This window comes from Amblyomma mixtum, chromosome 1 (genome assembly GCF_055824585.1).
Source record: "Amblyomma mixtum isolate Tamu chromosome 1, ASM5582458v1, whole genome shotgun sequence".
Lineage (NCBI taxonomy): Eukaryota > Metazoa > Arthropoda > Arachnida > Ixodida > Ixodidae > Amblyomma > Amblyomma mixtum.
Genome location: NC_143012.1, coordinates 177106619 through 177124403, shown reverse-complemented (window position 1 = coordinate 177124403; position 17785 = coordinate 177106619). Strand labels below are relative to the sequence as shown.

Genomic DNA, 17785 nt, shown 5'->3' with positions numbered 1-17785 from the left:
AAGGTTTCTCGGACACTTCCGTCATAGCTTAGTTTGCTTTGCTGTTTTAGCGAGCGTTTTTGCTCTATAAATCTCTTAATTTCGTGAGCAGGCGGCGATACTAAGAGCGCTGTGTACAATCCAGAGGCCGCACTTACCACTTCGACAACACTGCCCAGGCTTTAAGCAGGCTTTTTTTCTAGCTTGCTACAAATATGCGCTCTCTAGCTTATGGGAATAAATGATACTTTACACCCTCGAGACACATCCTAGTTTCGCGTTGTCAACTCCAGGTGGTCAAAATCAACCCCAATCTCTTTTCTACGACACCTTGTTGTTTCTTTCATCTTTCACTAAATACACAAGGCGGCCGTGGGCTATGCGGCATCAGTGCGCGTCTAAGAACCTCAGGCGGTCGAAATGTATCCTATCTTATTTATCTGGAATCATTCACTGGGACGCCTTTTTTTATCCTTTGTTCTTTCACTTCCTCCTTCATCACTTCCCTACGGCGCGGCTGATGTGTCCGCCTTTCAGTTCCTCGAAAACACTTCTCACCTTTGATTTTTTCAAAATCAATTTTCCCCGAGAAGTACCCGCCGTAGTAGCTCAGTCGTTATGGCGCTCGTCTACCGAGCCGGAGCACGCGGGTTCGAACCCGACCACTGCGGCCGCATTTCTATGGAGACGAAACGCAAAAAGGCGCCCATGTGCTGTGTAATGTCAGTGCACGTTAAAGATCCCCAGGTGGTCGAAATTATTCCGGAGACTTCCACTACGGCACCCCTTTCTTCCTTTCTTCTTTCACTCCCTTCTTTATCCCTTCTTACGGCTCAGCTCGGTTGTCCACCCAGAAACATGTGACAGTTACTGGGCCATTTTCTTTCCGCAAAAACAACTTCAAAATTTTTTTTTATCAGTCGCTTATTGTGTGTATGGTGTGCTCCAGTTCAACTACGGTGAACTGGTTCGCTATTCGTAGATGAGGTGCTCCTGTGTATGGTGGGCCCAACGAGTGCGGAGAAGGGGGCGTGTAGAAGTTTGCAAGGTTTGTGTCGGTTGCTGTGCGACTACCGCAGTCAAATGTTCGGCGAGCCTGTGGACCGAGTAAACGGGCGGGGGAGGAGGAGGGGAGGTGCCACGTGCGTTCCTAGGGCAGTGATCTGTTGATTAATTACATCATTTGGTCCACTCCGAGTGCGCCAATCCTTCGCAGTGTGTTTGTACCTGCGAAGCAATCTGTGTGCGTGATATAGGTACATGGTCACTTCCGCAGGGTGCAAAATATATGTTGCTTGTGGTTCAGCACTGATGATTTTCTGTGAGAGTCTGCACCAACGTTTTCCTTGTGACCTGGTCATTGAGGTTCTGAATTTGTCGCAGTCTGTGCGGGGTATTTTAGCTTTGGATTTATGTGTTTAGACTTGTCCGGTGTGTTGTACGATGTTGTAGTCGTTATGAAGACCTGTCATTGGAGATGCCGTCACCTATTGCCAGGAATGGAGAGGTTGGTTGCAGCTTTATCATGCCTAGCATAGTGGTTCAACATTGCGGGCTGTATATAGTGTAGCGGTGTTGTTGACTCTGTATGTATAAAATCCGACCAGCTAAAACGTCCGCTCAGGGGAGCTCTGCTTAAGCGGAAGCCTTTTTAACTACTCTAAATACCCCCGCTGCTCCTCGTGTTTTTTTCTTTCTTCTTGTACTGTCAACGTCAGTCGACGCAGCAATCTCGCAGCGGTGACAGTCAAAGCCACACGTTAATGCAATGCTTGACCATTATCTTCAGCGCGCCATTTCCACAGCAAGCCGGAGTATCGTTTGGTGACGCTCTGACCGTTCGCGTGTTTTTCGACTCAGGGAATTCAGCCTCGACCTGCTCGCCGTGTACACCCACATAACAAGTTGGTCTCCAGAATGCATTATAGCCGGGCCGACCATCCTCCAGAACACGCTACCCCAATCACTGCCGAATATAGTGAGTACTATGGACAAAGCCTTTTCGCTTTCGCATTTCGTTTGTCACCTGCAGTGAAAGGTATCCAGCAAGCATACTTAATTTTGTGTGTAATTGTACCTGCGCTGCGTCATTCCGTGGTCCTAACTCTTATCAGAGGACCATCGCGCACGTCTTAAAGCAAATGAATTAATGCAGCCGTCCACACTCCGGATGCTCAGTGCTTGGAGAAAAGTGTCGTCAACACCCTTGTCAGTGTTTTTAATTTCTTTCGATCACTCGCGATCCTTAGCAGACCTTTGAGCATTCTGGGGGGCAGTGGCGTGTTGATGCAGTTCCATGTAGTTTGGTTTAGTTGCATTAAACAAGACCGCCACGCTTCCATGATTGTGTCGCCCAAAAAAGTATATGTGATGCTTTGCAAACGGCGTGCAAATGAGGGTGACGCCAATTAAGGTACATCTGCAATTTGCACCAACACTCCACCAGTGCCGCTCTGTGTGCAATAGAAATGAAACTCAGAGTTGTAGCACGGCGATGACCTCGCGCTAAAGAAAAGTTATAAACGCCGTGAAAACGTTCGCAAACTTACTTTGAAAACGTGTTGTGTAACGGTTTCGATAACGTTCACGAGTGTCTTCAAAATGCTTAACGTTTTATTCGACGATTTTTTTTTTCATTTGAACTTCTTTGTTATACAAAATGCTCATAACGCTCGCCACGCAAGAGCACGGAAATGCGGTCTACTCGGCATTGATGTGAATGAGTTTGCTATGTGTGAGTTTGTCGTACGCCTAAGCTGGACAGTATTCAGAGACGAAAAGCTCATTTGTGTGCACCACGAATTCAGCGATATGCCCGAAAGAACACGCAGCGTGCAACTGCATAAGATTCTTGCCGATGTCCCGCGTTAACACTTAATTTCCTTACCATGACTTCCAGGGAGTGCAAACTCCGCGCGGCACGAGATGGCGGCACTGGTTCAGAGAAAATAGAGTGACTCTAAGCGAGGATAACTTCGAATGCAGCGCACTCATAAGATAGCTCCATTCTATGATATGTCCGCTATCCTCCTGGCTTCCATTTTCCCAGTTTTCCGCTAGACCAAGCGCATCCACGCGAGGCATCGCGCGACTAGCACTGTGTGTATGCGAGCATGCGTGTGTGTGTGTGCGTGTGTGTGTGCGCGTGCATGTGTGTTCGCGAACGTGCGTGTGTGTGTGTGCGTGTGTGTGTATGTGTGTGCGTGCGTGCCTCTCGGACGAGGATGTGATGACGTCACGCTGTTGACCTGGCGCCGGCCGTGAGGGCTTGGCGCGTGCTCATCAAGCAACGAAAATAAAACCATCCTCTGAAAAGTATGCGCAGGGACGACTAGATTTCGGTGTAATCACATTCCGAGAATCTATTTTTAGCGTTTTTGTTCAATTTTAAGATTTTGCTTATGTATCTCTTGTGGGGTTTAAATCTGGGAAGATAAACACGTATTCCCCGTTTAAGCGCGGCTGACACAGTTCAAAACCGCGCTTACCCCACCCCGTGGTCGCGTACGCTACTGAGCGCACGCCGACCACGGCGGGCCTTGCTCTGCGGGAACAAAGGAACGACACACTGGCTGACACAAACAAGGCATTTATTGCTATAGCAACAATAACGCCAGCTAGCAACAAAATACACTGAGGAATCTGGGATGTCCGACTCACCAGCACGGCTACGAGCGAACGTTCGCCCACGGTAGGGCAAAGGGAAGATCCGAGGCCCGACGGGACGAGCTGAGGGGAACAAGTTTCCACACGAGGACGCCCGCGGCACAGAGCGGAGCTTTGCGCGTGAACGTCCAACACGCTCCCCGATGCCGAGCAGAAGAGACCTAGCCTTCCCCCATGGAGGTAAAAAAAACTAGGAGAGAGTGCGCTCAGCCTCTGCAAGCCATCCTCCTCTGACGCCGCTGCCGAGGGCCCTTTTGCGCACTGGCTCATGGGAAATAGGCCCTCCTCCACAGTTACCAGACTGCCAGCCAGCGGTGCTTTTTAGTGAACGTCCGTGCTCCGAAGTTGCGCAGAAGCGCAGTGCCTGTGTTGCAGCTTTGGCGGAATGCGTACCGAGCTCGAGGTTGTCTGAAGGCTCCGCGCCTCAACACTTCTGTTGATTACACTCTTGAGTTTTTGGGTGCACTGTAGAAAACTGCAGGCAAACTTTTTATCAAAGGGTGCGGCCGCGACCTCGTCACTGTTTAACTGTGGTTCATAAAGAGAATGGAGAGGAATTCCTTTCGTCGTTATACACACATACAGAGCGTTTATTTCAGCGCATGCTATAAGCGGAGAACTCGAGAGTAGGCGAAGAAACGAGCCTCTAAAAAAGGGCGCAGCGGCTTCCAGAGCGCTCACGGCGGACGGACGTGTTGAACGAGCGCTCCGGCGCGCTGCGCAAGATTCTATTTCTCGGGCAGGCGGACTTCGGCCCGCCCATCGGCCCGCCGTTCTCCGCTATTCTCGAGGCACTAGTCGCGCCGAATACGCTCGCGCCATGGAGGAAGGCTCCATGCGCTCGCGCACATACGCGGTTCCGACGTGAAATGCAGCAGTGAAGTATGTTCTCTCTCTCGCTGTCGAGAGATCGAGTGCCAGCGGCTTTACGTCTGCCCCTGCGCGGGCTCTCCCGGCCCTCTGGGTTAGCTTGTTTGTCGGTTTCGGAGTCGATGCTCGGAGTTGACGCGGTCCTGTGGGCTCACGTACGCCGCTGCTCGTGCACTACCTGGCGAAGAGCAAAGTCAAGCCCGCCTGCTCGATGAACGCACAGAGGCTCACCATTGTTCTGTCACGGGTGCGCGCACTGCCGCGAGGCCACAGGAGCGCCTCGAGACTGTCCGGGATGATTCCCAGCGCCCTGTAGGCCGCGAGCATCTCGCGACGCGGCACTGCAGAAGCGGCACAGCGAAGGAGCATGTGCTCCAATATCTCCACTGCGCCGCAGTCAGCGCACGCGTCGCTCGGGAATGGTGGCCGCTGCTACCGCTGCGGCGAGCGAGCAGTTTGCGCTCACCACGGAGCCGTCAGTTAACACAAGCAGATGGTCGCGCAGTTGCTCGTACAGCGAGAGAGCGAAACCGAAACCGAAATCCGGCTAAGAGCTACCGCTGCCTTGTCACGTGAGGGCCTATTTCCCATGATTCTTTCCATTATATTTTTTATGACTAGGCTTCATGATTGTGACGTCATGCTCCCTCCTAGTTTTTCTTCCTCCATGCCTTCCCCCGCGCGCGAGCGGCCAAACACGCCATCCGTGGCGCTGCTGTCGCTGCGACGCGAGCGCCCTCCCCTGTTAGCTAGAGTAACCAAACTAAAGGGAGTGCTTTTCGGGGGCAGCTAACAACAGTGGGGTGCAGTGCGGGAAAGTGAACGCAGGGGACGAAGGCGTCCCCACACTCTTTAATTGCTCTCTTCGCTCCTCCTCCAATACCACCTATCTGGGCCGGCAATCAGAGCGCCGGATCCGTGGCAGCGGATCTCGATAAGTGCACCACCCGAGCCGAAACGCATAGAAATTTATGCGGCAGAACATCCCGTTTCTCTCACTCGTAACACCTACCACGGCTGGGACAACCTCGCGAAATACTTGCGCAGACCTCGTCTTTGAGAACCGGGCATAGGTGCAGCAAGTCGAGCATATAACCATCTATTTCTCCGTCCACAAGGCTTCCTTCATGACAATCAAGAACTATTAGTGGAGCGATTCTTGAAGAAGGAATATGTGTGAAATACAACAAGTTGTCTGTAATTGCACATACACGTCTTGCTCGAATTCTTTGCGTCAGTCTATCGAAAAGCTGAAACAGCTGATGACCTGTGCTCAAATTTCGCATTAGGAAATAAAGAAATCGACGGCCATTTTTTTCTACGTTAAATATGAAAGTTAGCACATTCCATGCTCCTTACGTTGTCCAACTTGTTCCCGTTATGCTACTCACCGCATCTGGCTCGAAAGTGACTCCGATCGAGAGGCATGCAGTATCGCTCAGTCGTGACTGCACCGGATTTTCTTTCATCGCTCGTCTGTGAAGCAGCCTTGCTACGAGCAGTGGCTGGGAGTCCTTTCGTATGCCACGCATGTCCCGCCGCAAGGACACTGCGCTGGAGCTGATGAGCAAGGCGCAGCTCGGGGACCAGGTGGTGGTGCTGTTCTCCCTCAGCGTGGCCATGGTCAAGTTCAGCCTCTCGCCGATCGAGCCGGCGCCCAGCGGCTACGGCGCCACCTGCAAGCACGCCACCCTCGAGGAGTACCGCGTGGTGCGCCTCTCTCCTCTTTCTTCTCGCCCGCTTGGGCTCCCACTGATTTAGCGGCTGCTCACTCAGTACTGCATGCAATCACTCATTATTTTATTCAGTTATCATTTTGTACTTGTTTATTAGTTCGGTTTGCTCGTATTTCTGTTGTGAACCTATTAAGTGCTTTTTTTTAACCCTTTCTTAGGTAGCAGCGAAACGTTACTACAATGTCACTTTTTTTCATTTGCTCAGGCGTTTTTACACAGTTTTGAAAGCCGTATTTCCCAACTTTTCAGAAGATGTAAAAATAAACTTTGGAATAACCTTGCCCTAACCTTCATTAAGCAATGAAACAAAACAAAAATGCTACTTCCCCTAAAAGCAGTGTATAGGGTGCCATCCGATTTATAGTGTCAGTGTACATGTGGCCGCACCGCACCGCAGCATTCAACATACGCATTTTCAGAAGTCGTCGAGATAACTGAATCCGAAAAGCCTGCAGTTTTAGCCTGCGCACTGGTCACAATACACTATCTTGGATACAATAATTACAAAAGTTCTGTTACAAGATTCTGATTACAAAAGGCCCGTAGAAGCGGTGGCCTTCCGGTAGAGCATCCGCCTCGCATTCGGGAGGTGCTAGGTTCGATCCCCAGTGCCGTTGGGTACCAACCGGTTTATTTATTGGGTACAAGATTTCACCTGGCCTGGTGCTCGGCTCTTCTAGGGTGAGATGCTTGGGGAAAAGGGTCTTATACCATATGCTTCTGAAATAAGCCTTGTTTTACTGTTGCTTTCGGATGTGTACAGGAATGATGCTGTCGTGACCACACAAATGTGAACGGGTAAGACTGCCAGGAAACCTAGCCGATCTCTGAGGAAGGTGCAAATATGCATCTATGTGCGAGCAAATAAATTTTTACACATGTAAAATGCAAGAATATTAAGAAAATCTCGGAAGCGTTCTACACTGCCGAAACACAGCTCATTCTCCACATCATCATTGTCACTCAGCAGGCAAGCAATCATGTCTGTAGCAAGCAGTCACAGGCAAATGAAGGTAGCAGACGTGTGCATGTGCATCGACGACATCTCCTTCTCTAGGCTTCGAGAACGACTTGTTAAACAAACTACTGCGGCTGGCCCAAGAAACGCTGCTGAGCAACCACTTAGCACCAATAAAGCCGAGTTCGCGAGCAGCTCTACAACAATAGCATTGTGAACACATCAACTAGTTTCATACCACTGATCTCCCGATCGAAGGAAACTATGAGCAAATTCAACAACGAACACTGTAATTGCCCATGAGGCACTTCAAGACCACTGCATTTTTCTGATTACAGTGGTAACCAACATCCCACTTAAACTTCATATAGCCAAGCATTTGTCAATGTTCACTTAACACTTCCAAGTAAAAAGAGAAAAAAAACAATGGCAACGATTTTCTTGATGTTTTTGTTTTTTTTCATCAATACTCGTTATGCGGAACTTGCTCTGTGCACAGTTTTGATCGCATAAGCTGCTGCCCCACATTTTTTTTTTTTTGCATAACATGAACTGAAATGCTCATGAAAAAACACACTCATGAGATGGCATATATTAGAGACTTGCACACCGTTAACCAGCCATGATTTAAATGCGGCAATAATTCTTGTTTGTATTCGCATAATGCCATGTTGTTCAACCTAAACTGAAATGGCTAGGGGAAGTGTTCAGTCGCCCATTCATCACGCAAATATTTGTTGCAGACAAATGTCCTCGCAGCCGGCCGGAAATAAAAAGAAATGACTCTCCCGAAGATACATTTGCACTGCACACCAATGTTCTCACACAGGTTACGCAGTGACGCCGGCCATTCGTAACCCGAGCACCCATCATCACAAAATGTGTTGCATGGAGCCCCAAGGCACAGAAGGATGGCGGCATCGCTGTTGTCGCCGCAGAAAACAGTCTGACAGCCATGCAGCCTAGATCGTGTCACGTCGCACACGCGGCAATTCTCAATCTCAAGCACTGTGCCCGCACGGATCGCGGTCAAAATGGTAATGAATGCGTCACAGAAACAACACCGTGTGCACGCTTCGGTCGTGGTCACTGCAACCATCGCAACGAATGCGACTACCTGCACAACGCCACGTTCATTTCAGTATTCGGAGAGCACGGCGTGCGTAGTGAGCTTTCGCGGGTGCTCATTTTGCTGCCTTGACGTAAGAGCACTCGCTCCGATCGTGATCATTTTCACTACGCGGGCACTTGTCACCACGGTGCTTTTCACTGTGCTATGCAGTTGATGCACGCACAAGAAATTCATCGTCAGCAGCTGTTACTGGCCGCTGTCCGTGATGATCCTTGCAGGAATTAGGAACGCTTGCAACCACCACAAAGAGCTCCACATATGCACTTCGTGACGCCGCCAACCCGTAGGTCTTGCGTCGTTTTGAAGAGGCGCTCTGTCAACTCCATCAGCGTCGATGATTACAGAATTCAACTCGGGGAAGTTTCCCTCGCCCCTGCAGCGCGCGAAGTTCGCAGTTGCTCTAAACACTCTTAATATCAACACGTGGCCAATATAATATGCTTCATGACGTAGCTGCCACCATCTATACCTCGCTCCCCGATTGGGTCGACGGACGGCCATCTTGCCCCGGCAGAAGCGGAGGTGGAGGGGCCTGAGACGTCCCGCAAAAAGCAGCCAATAGCTGCAATCCTGTCGCCGGCCGCGCCAACATTGACAGTCGACCAACGTTCCCTCCGATCGCCGGAGGGGCCGGACGCCTACTCTCCTGACTGTGCGATCCGTCGCGCGCATGCCGTGCAGAAGGCGCAAAAAGAGATCGTACAACGGCCCTATGGTGGGGCGGAGGAAATGCCGGACCGAGCGGCTGCACGAAGGCGAAGCTGTCACATATGTACAAGGAAGAGTATAAAAGAAACAAAAATTGATGTAAAGGAAGCAAAGATCTAAAAAGAAGCGAAGACGCATGCCACCAAAAAAAAAGCGGACAAAGGGAAGCCAGCAACTTCACCCGCCTAGAGGGGTTCAGGTCAGTAGGAGAGGGATGAAGAGATCTTAAAAAAAGAATTTGGCAGTCGAGGGCAGGGGAATTAGCAACCGTGTATCGCGCATGACTGTCGTCAGCTGGGTCTCTAACAGCGGTCACCATTTGTACAAGTGGCGATGCAGGAGGCTCGATAATTCCTAATGCATCGGACAGTATAGCCCTGCCCCTTACGAATAGTTCCATATCCCACATACAGGACAGCTGCGGGTGCTCCATCCATCAGAGAACTCCCCCTACTCAAACGGACAGCAGGCAACGGGCCCAAGGTACCCTCCTGCCGTCGAGCCATCAACTCAACTATTTGAAAGCTGTTTCGTAGGCGTCAAAACATTTCTTCGAAGATGATGCCTCGAGGTCGTTCTCGCGGGGCCGCACTCACTGTTATTCCTCTAAATGAAACGAGGGAATGGTGAATCTTTATTCCCAGGCGTAGAATGTGGGTTGAAAGAAAGGACGCTGATTTCCTGCAAATAAATTTCACAAATCTAGCATGTCCATTTGCTTTGCTCGTCAGTTCACCTCTTCAACTCTCAGTGGCGCAAGCGGTGAGGCTGAGCGAGCACCGGTAGCTGACCCGGAGCAGCGCGAAAACGCAGCAGCGGTAGTGCTACGGCCGAACGTCGCCAGAAAGCGTGGCTTGAACGGCTTGGGGCGGTGCTGCAGTAGGCTGCGGCTGCGCCGTCGGACGGCACTCTAAACACTGCCTTCTCTTACATGGTAAAGCAACCCTGGATGATTGTGACTGCACAATACTTAACGGTTTGCGAGGGCCAACAACGATTGCTACAGAGGAATTCCAATGTATACCACCTCCGAACGCGTAATATGGAGCCAAGCTTATATAGGCATTATTCAATGGTTGGTCATGAGTGATAGTGGTGATTGAGTAATAAGGAAAGTTTTTTCTGTAAAATAATGGGGCGGTGCATGCGATATTGGCAGGCGCAGTCTAAGAAAATTTTTGCAAAGTACACCTAATTGAACATCACTGCCGTAGGAACAGAGGGAAAAGTCCTTGAACACAATGCTTGAAATATATTTTGAATGTCGTTTAATAGCGACGACTCAAAATTTATAATAGCATTTAGAAAACAATACTAGAACAACGTTTTCACGTTAAACTAATGTTTGCGATCCAAAATAAAGCATTATCTGTTAATTTAAAGAGCATCATATTGGCATTTAGAACTTACCATTAGCACAATGTTTACAATAAAACACGTACTGTTACTTCCTGTTTTTAACATCAAAATAACTTTCGAATATAACATGTAAACCTAATAAATGATTTTATAGCATATTCTAATGTTCGGCATTTCTGGGTTCATTGGGCAGTCATGCATTCATTGTCTCATTGCCCCATGTAGTCATGGGGCCACACCTAACCCCTTGAATGCGATCTATTTCGTACGCAGCAGGAGAACAGCAGCATGCCATCGGGCTTGCATGGGAAATAATATCAGAGAAAACGTCAGTCATGTCAATCACTTGTTGAGAAAAAAAAGATACTAAAACTCCCCACTTATCAAACTCTAAAGGTATGAAGACTAACCATTACTGCGAGACAAAAAAAAAGGGGATTTAAACAAAGAGGCCGTAAAACGCATGCCGTCCGCGTTCCACACGCCAAAAGCATTTCGGGGCTTACTTAGTTGAACGAAGCAGTCCGCTGGTGCAGCGCCAACTTCAGCCATCCTGCCCGCTGTTACTCATAGCGCGTACTCTCCAAATGCGAGGCGAGGCTCCCGTAATTGACCGCACTGTATGACAGCGAACTCTCTCCTCTCCCCGTGTTGCGAGGCAGAGCTGCTGGGAGCAGATGCAGAGCGCCGCCCTGGTGGACGAGGCGCGCGTCATGATGGGCAAGATGGGCCCCGGCGGACAGCCCTGCCTCTGGGAGACCAAGCACACGGTCCGACACAAGGTGCGTGGCTGCACGCGCCCAGCCGGACTGCAGTGACCTAAGAGGCGCTCCTTCTGTGCGCTATGCGCGAAACAGTGCGCTGAGCAAAGGTTAAGGGCCCGCTGTTGAGCTAGCTGGTATATGATTAAACTCGTGACTATGATTTCAATAACACAATGGTAGCTGAGCCAACGATCGTTACGTATTTGACAAGCAAACTGATGGTAGACTGATACACGAAAATGGACGCTTAGTTTGCCTGGCTTGTGCCTACAAAGTATCCAAAAACTCGGTGGCAGTGACAGCAACAAGCGTGCTTGGCAGTTGTCGAAGAACACAATCACCGCCGCTTTCTGCTGGACTCAATTTAAATCTGGCAGAGTTTCTCGACAAGGCGTGTAAAGAACCTTCGGTAATCACGAAGAGTGTATAACTTGTTGCTCCGGGCTACAAACATTCCAGATTAATCTCATACCATCCCTCATCCCAAGCAAAGACGTGTGCCGGCGATGTTCAGCATAAACAAATATTACAACGCTTTGCTGCGATGCCCCCCCCCCCCCTTGGCTAGAGAAGCGTAAGCATTGGGCACACACTTCACAACTAAAAAAAAAGGTGGGCAAAAATAAACAATGAGAATGCAAATTCTCAACCGGATGCGCTACTAGCAAAAAGGTATTCTTTAACAGTAACTCAATTTCAGCCACAAAATAAATGTTATAAGTATTCTTTTTTCCCTGGAACAAAAAATAACTGGAATAACTTTAGTGGAATTGAAGTTATGCAGCCATCACTGACATCATTTGCGTTCTTCCTTTGGTAATGCTCTTTGATACTGATGTTTTCTTTTTTTTTACATATTTTGCATCTATCTACAACTGTTTATTAGTGCTTTCCTATTGTATTGTGTTCTATAGTTTGTTCTTCTCCCACGGTGCTAAAATGCTCAAACTTTTGGGTTACAGCATATGTAAATAAATAAATAAAAATATTAAAATAAATAAAAGTTCACTATTAAATAAATAAAATAAGTATTAAAAATCAAAATCCTAAAAATAAGTGCTTTCTGTTATCTATGCAGACGCTGTGGCAGTTTAGTCAGTACATACCTCCGAGAGGCAGGCTTTCTGGCCGTTATGGACAAGTCCTCGGCCTGACGGTATCCGTTAGAAAGAAAACGTTTGACTATCTCGAACCGATGGGGTTGATGCCGACTTTCACAATGCCCATACAGCACTCACTCAACGGGCAAGAACTCGCTGCCATCTCGTCGGTGCGACTGTTAGCAGCCGAACTGGGAGGTGCAAAAAGCCGCGTCTGTTTCGGCACACTGTCCATTATGATGGGCGTTTATGCTGTCATTTAGCCAGTGCATTAGTGCACTTTGTTTGCAGCCTATACTTTTTTGCCAATCTTAGTTGGGATAATAACCCCGAGGGACTGGGACCGTCTAGAAACAGCGAACCGAGAGGCCATGCTAGTTATCACCTGCCTTCCTCGCTTGATACGCCCGCGCTGCAAGCCGGAGCTGAGCTGAACACGTGATAAACTTTCAGAGCAGTGTCGTAGTGCACGTGGCCTGAAGTTTCAACCTGCTCCGATACAGCTCTACTGGCGCAATAATTTGACCTGGCATACCCACTACTTCCTGCACCACCTTCTGATCCTCTCAATGCAAGGGACCCCAGGTCGCACGCAATCGTCCACTTAATCTCCCGCTTAATGGTCCCCGTTCAGTGCCATAACCAAACCCTCCACCCCCTTCCTGGCTGACTCGGTGGGCGGACTCCATGCTTATGCTCACGCAAGCCTGAAAGGTCGTGTGTCGCACACTCTTCTTGATAGCGCAGCGGTCCCTGACTTGCGCCGGACATGTCCACATCGCACAAAGGGCGCATCTTTCCTCTGTGCTGGCAAAGATCGTAGCCATGCGAGACGGTTTATGCTCTCCGAAAATCGCCGAGTATAATGCACCGCCACCCAGATTTCTCTTGCGTAAAGAAACGTTGAAGGGGTTTATACCCTATGCACTCAAGTCGAGGTATTTCCGTGCCCCGCCCATGTCGTGAGCGCGAATGTTCATCATGTCTAGCTCATATACATGATCCGATGAAGAGCAACACAGCTATTTTTGTGCGGGGAAACCTTTGTGCCGGGACAAGTAAAGGGGTGGAATTTCTCTTTGGCTAAAATTTAAGAACGCAAACCGAGGGTTTAACTACGTTTGAGGTGATATCTGAAAGTTCTAGCATTGCTTTTAGTTCTACTTGGCTATGTTAGTAGGTCCTGGTAAGTTGGCCATTCATGACGTTTGCACTGCTTAAAACAAAGGGGAGCAATAGAAACAGTGTGCACAAGCATCTTGTGGTCTTTTTGTTCCACGAGTCATCCCTGGTATTTTCCGCGCACAGGACGCCACATTTAGTTACAAGAGAGAGCTGCTCCTCCATGCCATCGGGATTGGGAATGTGTCAAAGAAGGATGGCGCTTGCATGTCCGCAGGTGGAGTATGTGTTGGACCGTTACAAGCGCGCCCGTTTCGGCTGGCTCGTGGACCGCATCGAGAAGGCCGACCTCTACGACACGTGTCGGGACACCGAACTGTCCGGCGGATACCCGCTGACGCGCGTGGTGAGGGAAGTGCTGCGCAAGGGCCACCGCTCTCACGCGTGACCACTGCGCCCTCACTGTGCACACCGATCGCCAAAGAGATACACTTGAAACGTAGTATTAAAGTCTTATGTGTGAATCAATGTGCAGGTGCCTGGATCTTCGCTTCTCTACAGCTGCAGCTGCTGACACCATTTCGGCAAGCACTCCAAGTCGCCACGGAGCGCAGAACATATATGAAAATAGTCAGCTCTCTTCATTCTTCATTCTATGTAATGCAGGAAACGGACCAGCTCTGCCTGCGCACAGTGTATTAATAATTAATAGGAATGATGCCTTTGCCATTTAGTAGGGGGTACATTTTCGAGAATTAAACGGCCCGAGAGCCGACCACGACTATCAAGTTATACACAATACAGGTACAGTTTTTGCCAAAAGTAACCGGGCAACGGTGGTTTCTTCCTTAGCCTTGTAGCGAAGCACATGTAGCAGCCCTTTAAGCTCTGAATCTGTGTAAAGTAAGGTGAACCCTTGTCCTCACATTCTGACACACCTTTCGGTCTTTATGGGTGCCTTAAAGGCTCCGTTATACGGTTGAGAAGCAAAAACCTACTGCTCGGTTACTTTTGCCAAAGGGGGTACCTTAATGATTTTTACAACTGAAAGTTTGTTTTTTTCCCTCAAAAAACGCAAAAATATTTCTCTACCAACGCGAAAGCCGAAAATACTAAGTACTTGTAGTTTCTGTTCTTTTCTATCGCGTGTGCGCACCGTTTTGAGCCATGGACACACATTCGGGGAAATTATGCAAAATCAAGCAATTTGATTTCATCTTGCCTCTTAATGGAGGTGAAGGAACCCAAATATCATAAAAGCCAAGGAAACAATACAGGGAATGTTCTCAGCGCAATAGCGTTAAAGGCCCCCCAGTTACGCGGAAAAACCGGCGTCGGCGTTGTCGACGTTGTGAGCGATAAATATGGTGGCGTAGGGCGTCTCAGCCAGCCACCCCCGAAGCAGCAGCCTAGGTCACGTGACCTTGTCGGGTCATCGCAGTCTACCCACCGGACTGTGAGCAAACTAAGCACCGTGACAGGTGGCAATTAAATTGGCTGATCGCCACAGGTTGCTCAGGCAGAGCATCTTGGGCCGCACAAGACCCAACGGTGGCAGCACCAGCCATTACAGGGCAATGGCGCATTACTTCACCGCAGCACCATTGCCCAAGGAGTGGTAAGAGCACTCCCAGGTACACATGAATGTAGAGTTAATTACTAATACCGCATACAAGGGCATTAACTTATCATCGCTATCGCGTCATATCCTGAAGGCGGAGCTTAAGCGTGCCCTGATATTTTTTTTTATTTTTGTTTGCGCTGTTCATCAACAACAAATGAGTAGTGCAATCATTTTTTCTTACTTGAAAGACAGTGGATTTGAACTGAATAAACAATGATGGCCCAATGTGGATCTGGTGCGCTAGCACTTCGGCTTACACTTCGGTTCCGGTGTTCGGACCCATTATTCACGGATGGAAGTTCTTGGGATAGCGCTAATGGGTGGATGCCCATAAATGCGGATTTGGTCATTCTCTACTTCACATTCATAGATAAGTACTCATACCACGCCTGGAGCACTGCTGGAACTGTTAGCCGATGCGCCACTGCCATGGCTACGATGGCACGTGCTGCCCCCTAGCGGGACTTGTGAGACCCAGGTTGCTCTGCCCCAGAAACCAATCACGACCAACCGTTAAATGCCACCTGCCACGGTGGGCAGGCGAGCAGCCTGCCACAAAGCTGGCTTGAAACAACCGAAAAAGAAACAATGGCTAGATACAAGGAATGGCCATTATAAGTGCTAACGCACGGGTGGGATCTGAGCCTATACGAGTTCCGCATTTTTCTTCCTGTGTGCGCGTGCGAGTGTGCGTGTGCGCGCGCGCGTGTGTTGTGTGTGTGTGCGCGCTGTGTGCATGGGTGCGTGTGTGTTGTGTGTGCGCGCGTGGTGTTTTTGTGTGTGTGTGGTGTGTGCACGTGTGTGTGTGTGTGTGTGTGTGTGTGTGTGCGCGCTGTGTGCATGGGTGCGTGTGTGTTGTGTGTGCGCGCGTGGTGTTTTTGTGTGTGTGTGGTGTGTGCACGTGTGTGTGTGTGTGTGGTGTGTGTGTGTGTGTGTGTGTGTGTGTGTGTGTGTGTGTGTGTGTGTGTGTGTGTGTGTGTGTGTGTGTGTGTGTGTGTGTGTGTGTGTGTGTGTGCGCGCGCTGTGTGCATGGGTGCGTGTGTGTTGTGTGTGCGCGCGTGGTGTTTTTGTGTGTGTGTGTGGTGTGTGCACGTGTGTGTGTGTGTGTGTGCACGTGTGTGTGTGTGTGCACGTGTGTGTGTGTGTGTGTGTTTGTGTGTGTGTGTGTGTGTGTGGTGTGTGCACGTGTGTGTGTGTGTGTGTGTGTGTGTGTGTGTGCACGTGTGTGTGTGTGTGTGTGTGTGTGTGTGTGTGTGTGTGTGTGTGTGTGTGTGTGTGTGTGTGTGTGTGTGTGTGTGCGCGTGTGTGTGTGTGTGTGTGTGTGGTAGCGGAAGCTCAGCGCGTTGAACCAGCTCGCTGAGGCCGTTAGCGTCGACACGAGCCAACGACGCTGTGCTGCTCCTGTCACCTGGGCCGTGCACGGACCTGAAGCGCAGGTGTGCTACGTGCTCAGGACCGAGCCGCCCGTACCCAGCACTGCACGCATCTCGGCGCAGAACACCCGTCCGTAAAGCGCGCAAATCCTTAATTCTTATGCTAGGTCGTCTTTACCGGCACACGGTGTGCTATTCCGATGGAAAGCGCTATCGCGATGGAGCGCCTACGCGTTCCGCGGTTGGAATTTCTTTTCATCTCTCTTTTAGCTGGATGGTAACAAAGAGGCGTTAGAGTCGTTCTGGAATGCATCACGGACTACTCAATCGTCTTTTTGCTAGCCCGCCGCGGTGGCTCAGTGGTTACGGCGCTCGGCTGCTGGCCCGAAAGACGCGGGTTCGATCACGGCCGCGGCGGCTGAATTTCGATGGAAGCGAAATTCTAGAGACCCATGTACTGTGCGATGTCAGGGCACGTTAAAGAACCCCAGGTGGTCGAAATTTCCGGAGCCCTCCACTACGGCGTCCCTCATAGCCTGAGTTGCTTTGGGACGTTAAACCCCAATAAACAATTTTTTTTGCTAGCGCCGAAGTAAAAGCGTGATTAAAAGAAATACCCTACACTCCGCTCTGTTCGCGTTTGTTTGCATCGCCCCTGTACATAGGGCACTCATCATTTAAGTTTTTGGATTCTTCCTCATAGCCGGAGCCCTCCACTATGGCGTCTCTCATAGCCTTAGTCGCTTTTGGACGTTAAACCCCATAAACCAACCAACCAACCATGATAATAAATCACGTCGAATCTATTTTGAGGCCTACGCTCGCTCAGCGATGATGGCGGCCGGCGAGCCTGCGGAGGCGAAAACATGCTCCACCGCAATACACGAAGGAGCGCCCGGAAAGCCAAGAGCGTGAATGATCCGATTCCGGTTAAACATCGCTCGTTATTTGTAAAGACTAAGCAAGCGCCCAGCCCACAGATTTGCCTTCACGCGAAAGTTCGCGCACATTAAGTTTGCCTCCTCCACCCTCGTGTTCGAGGTAGCGCTAACCGAACTACCCCTGCTCAGCCGTCACTACGCGGGAGCAGAAATTCTTAACTTCGACTGGAGGACACAGCTCTGCAACGAAAGCCTCAACGTTCTTGAAGCCGACGCGACTTCGGTGTACGGCAGAAAATTACATGTTGAACTTAGAAAAGCGCAATAAAAAGACAGGGACAAGAAGAAGAAGAAGCACGCAGTACAAACGCTTTTCTACTTTTCTTATTGCGCTTTTCTAAGTTCAACATGTATTACCAACTCGCCCAACTTTCTGCATTGCTAGAAAATTACATTTCGTTCATGTCTGCATGTAAATAGCAAGGGGTAATACAACATTTCGCATGCTGCAAC

The 17785-nt window shown here is 49.6% G+C and overlaps 1 protein-coding gene across 1 annotated transcript in view; it reads left to right on the top strand.

Annotated features, from left to right (window-relative positions):
- Positions 1–13866, top strand: part of LOC149370023 (uncharacterized) — a 41687-nt gene extending 27821 nt beyond the window's left edge. Inside the window, exons 5-8 of the mRNA XM_089581096.1 lie at positions 1840–1957; positions 6061–6225; positions 11071–11190; positions 13672–13866. Coding sequence (XP_089437222.1) covers positions 1840–1957; positions 6061–6225; positions 11071–11190; positions 13672–13842 — 574 coding nt within the window. The 3' untranslated portion in view covers positions 13843–13866. The remainder of the gene's footprint in view (positions 1–1839; positions 1958–6060; positions 6226–11070; positions 11191–13671) is intronic.
- Positions 13867–17785: the final 3919 nt, after the last annotated feature.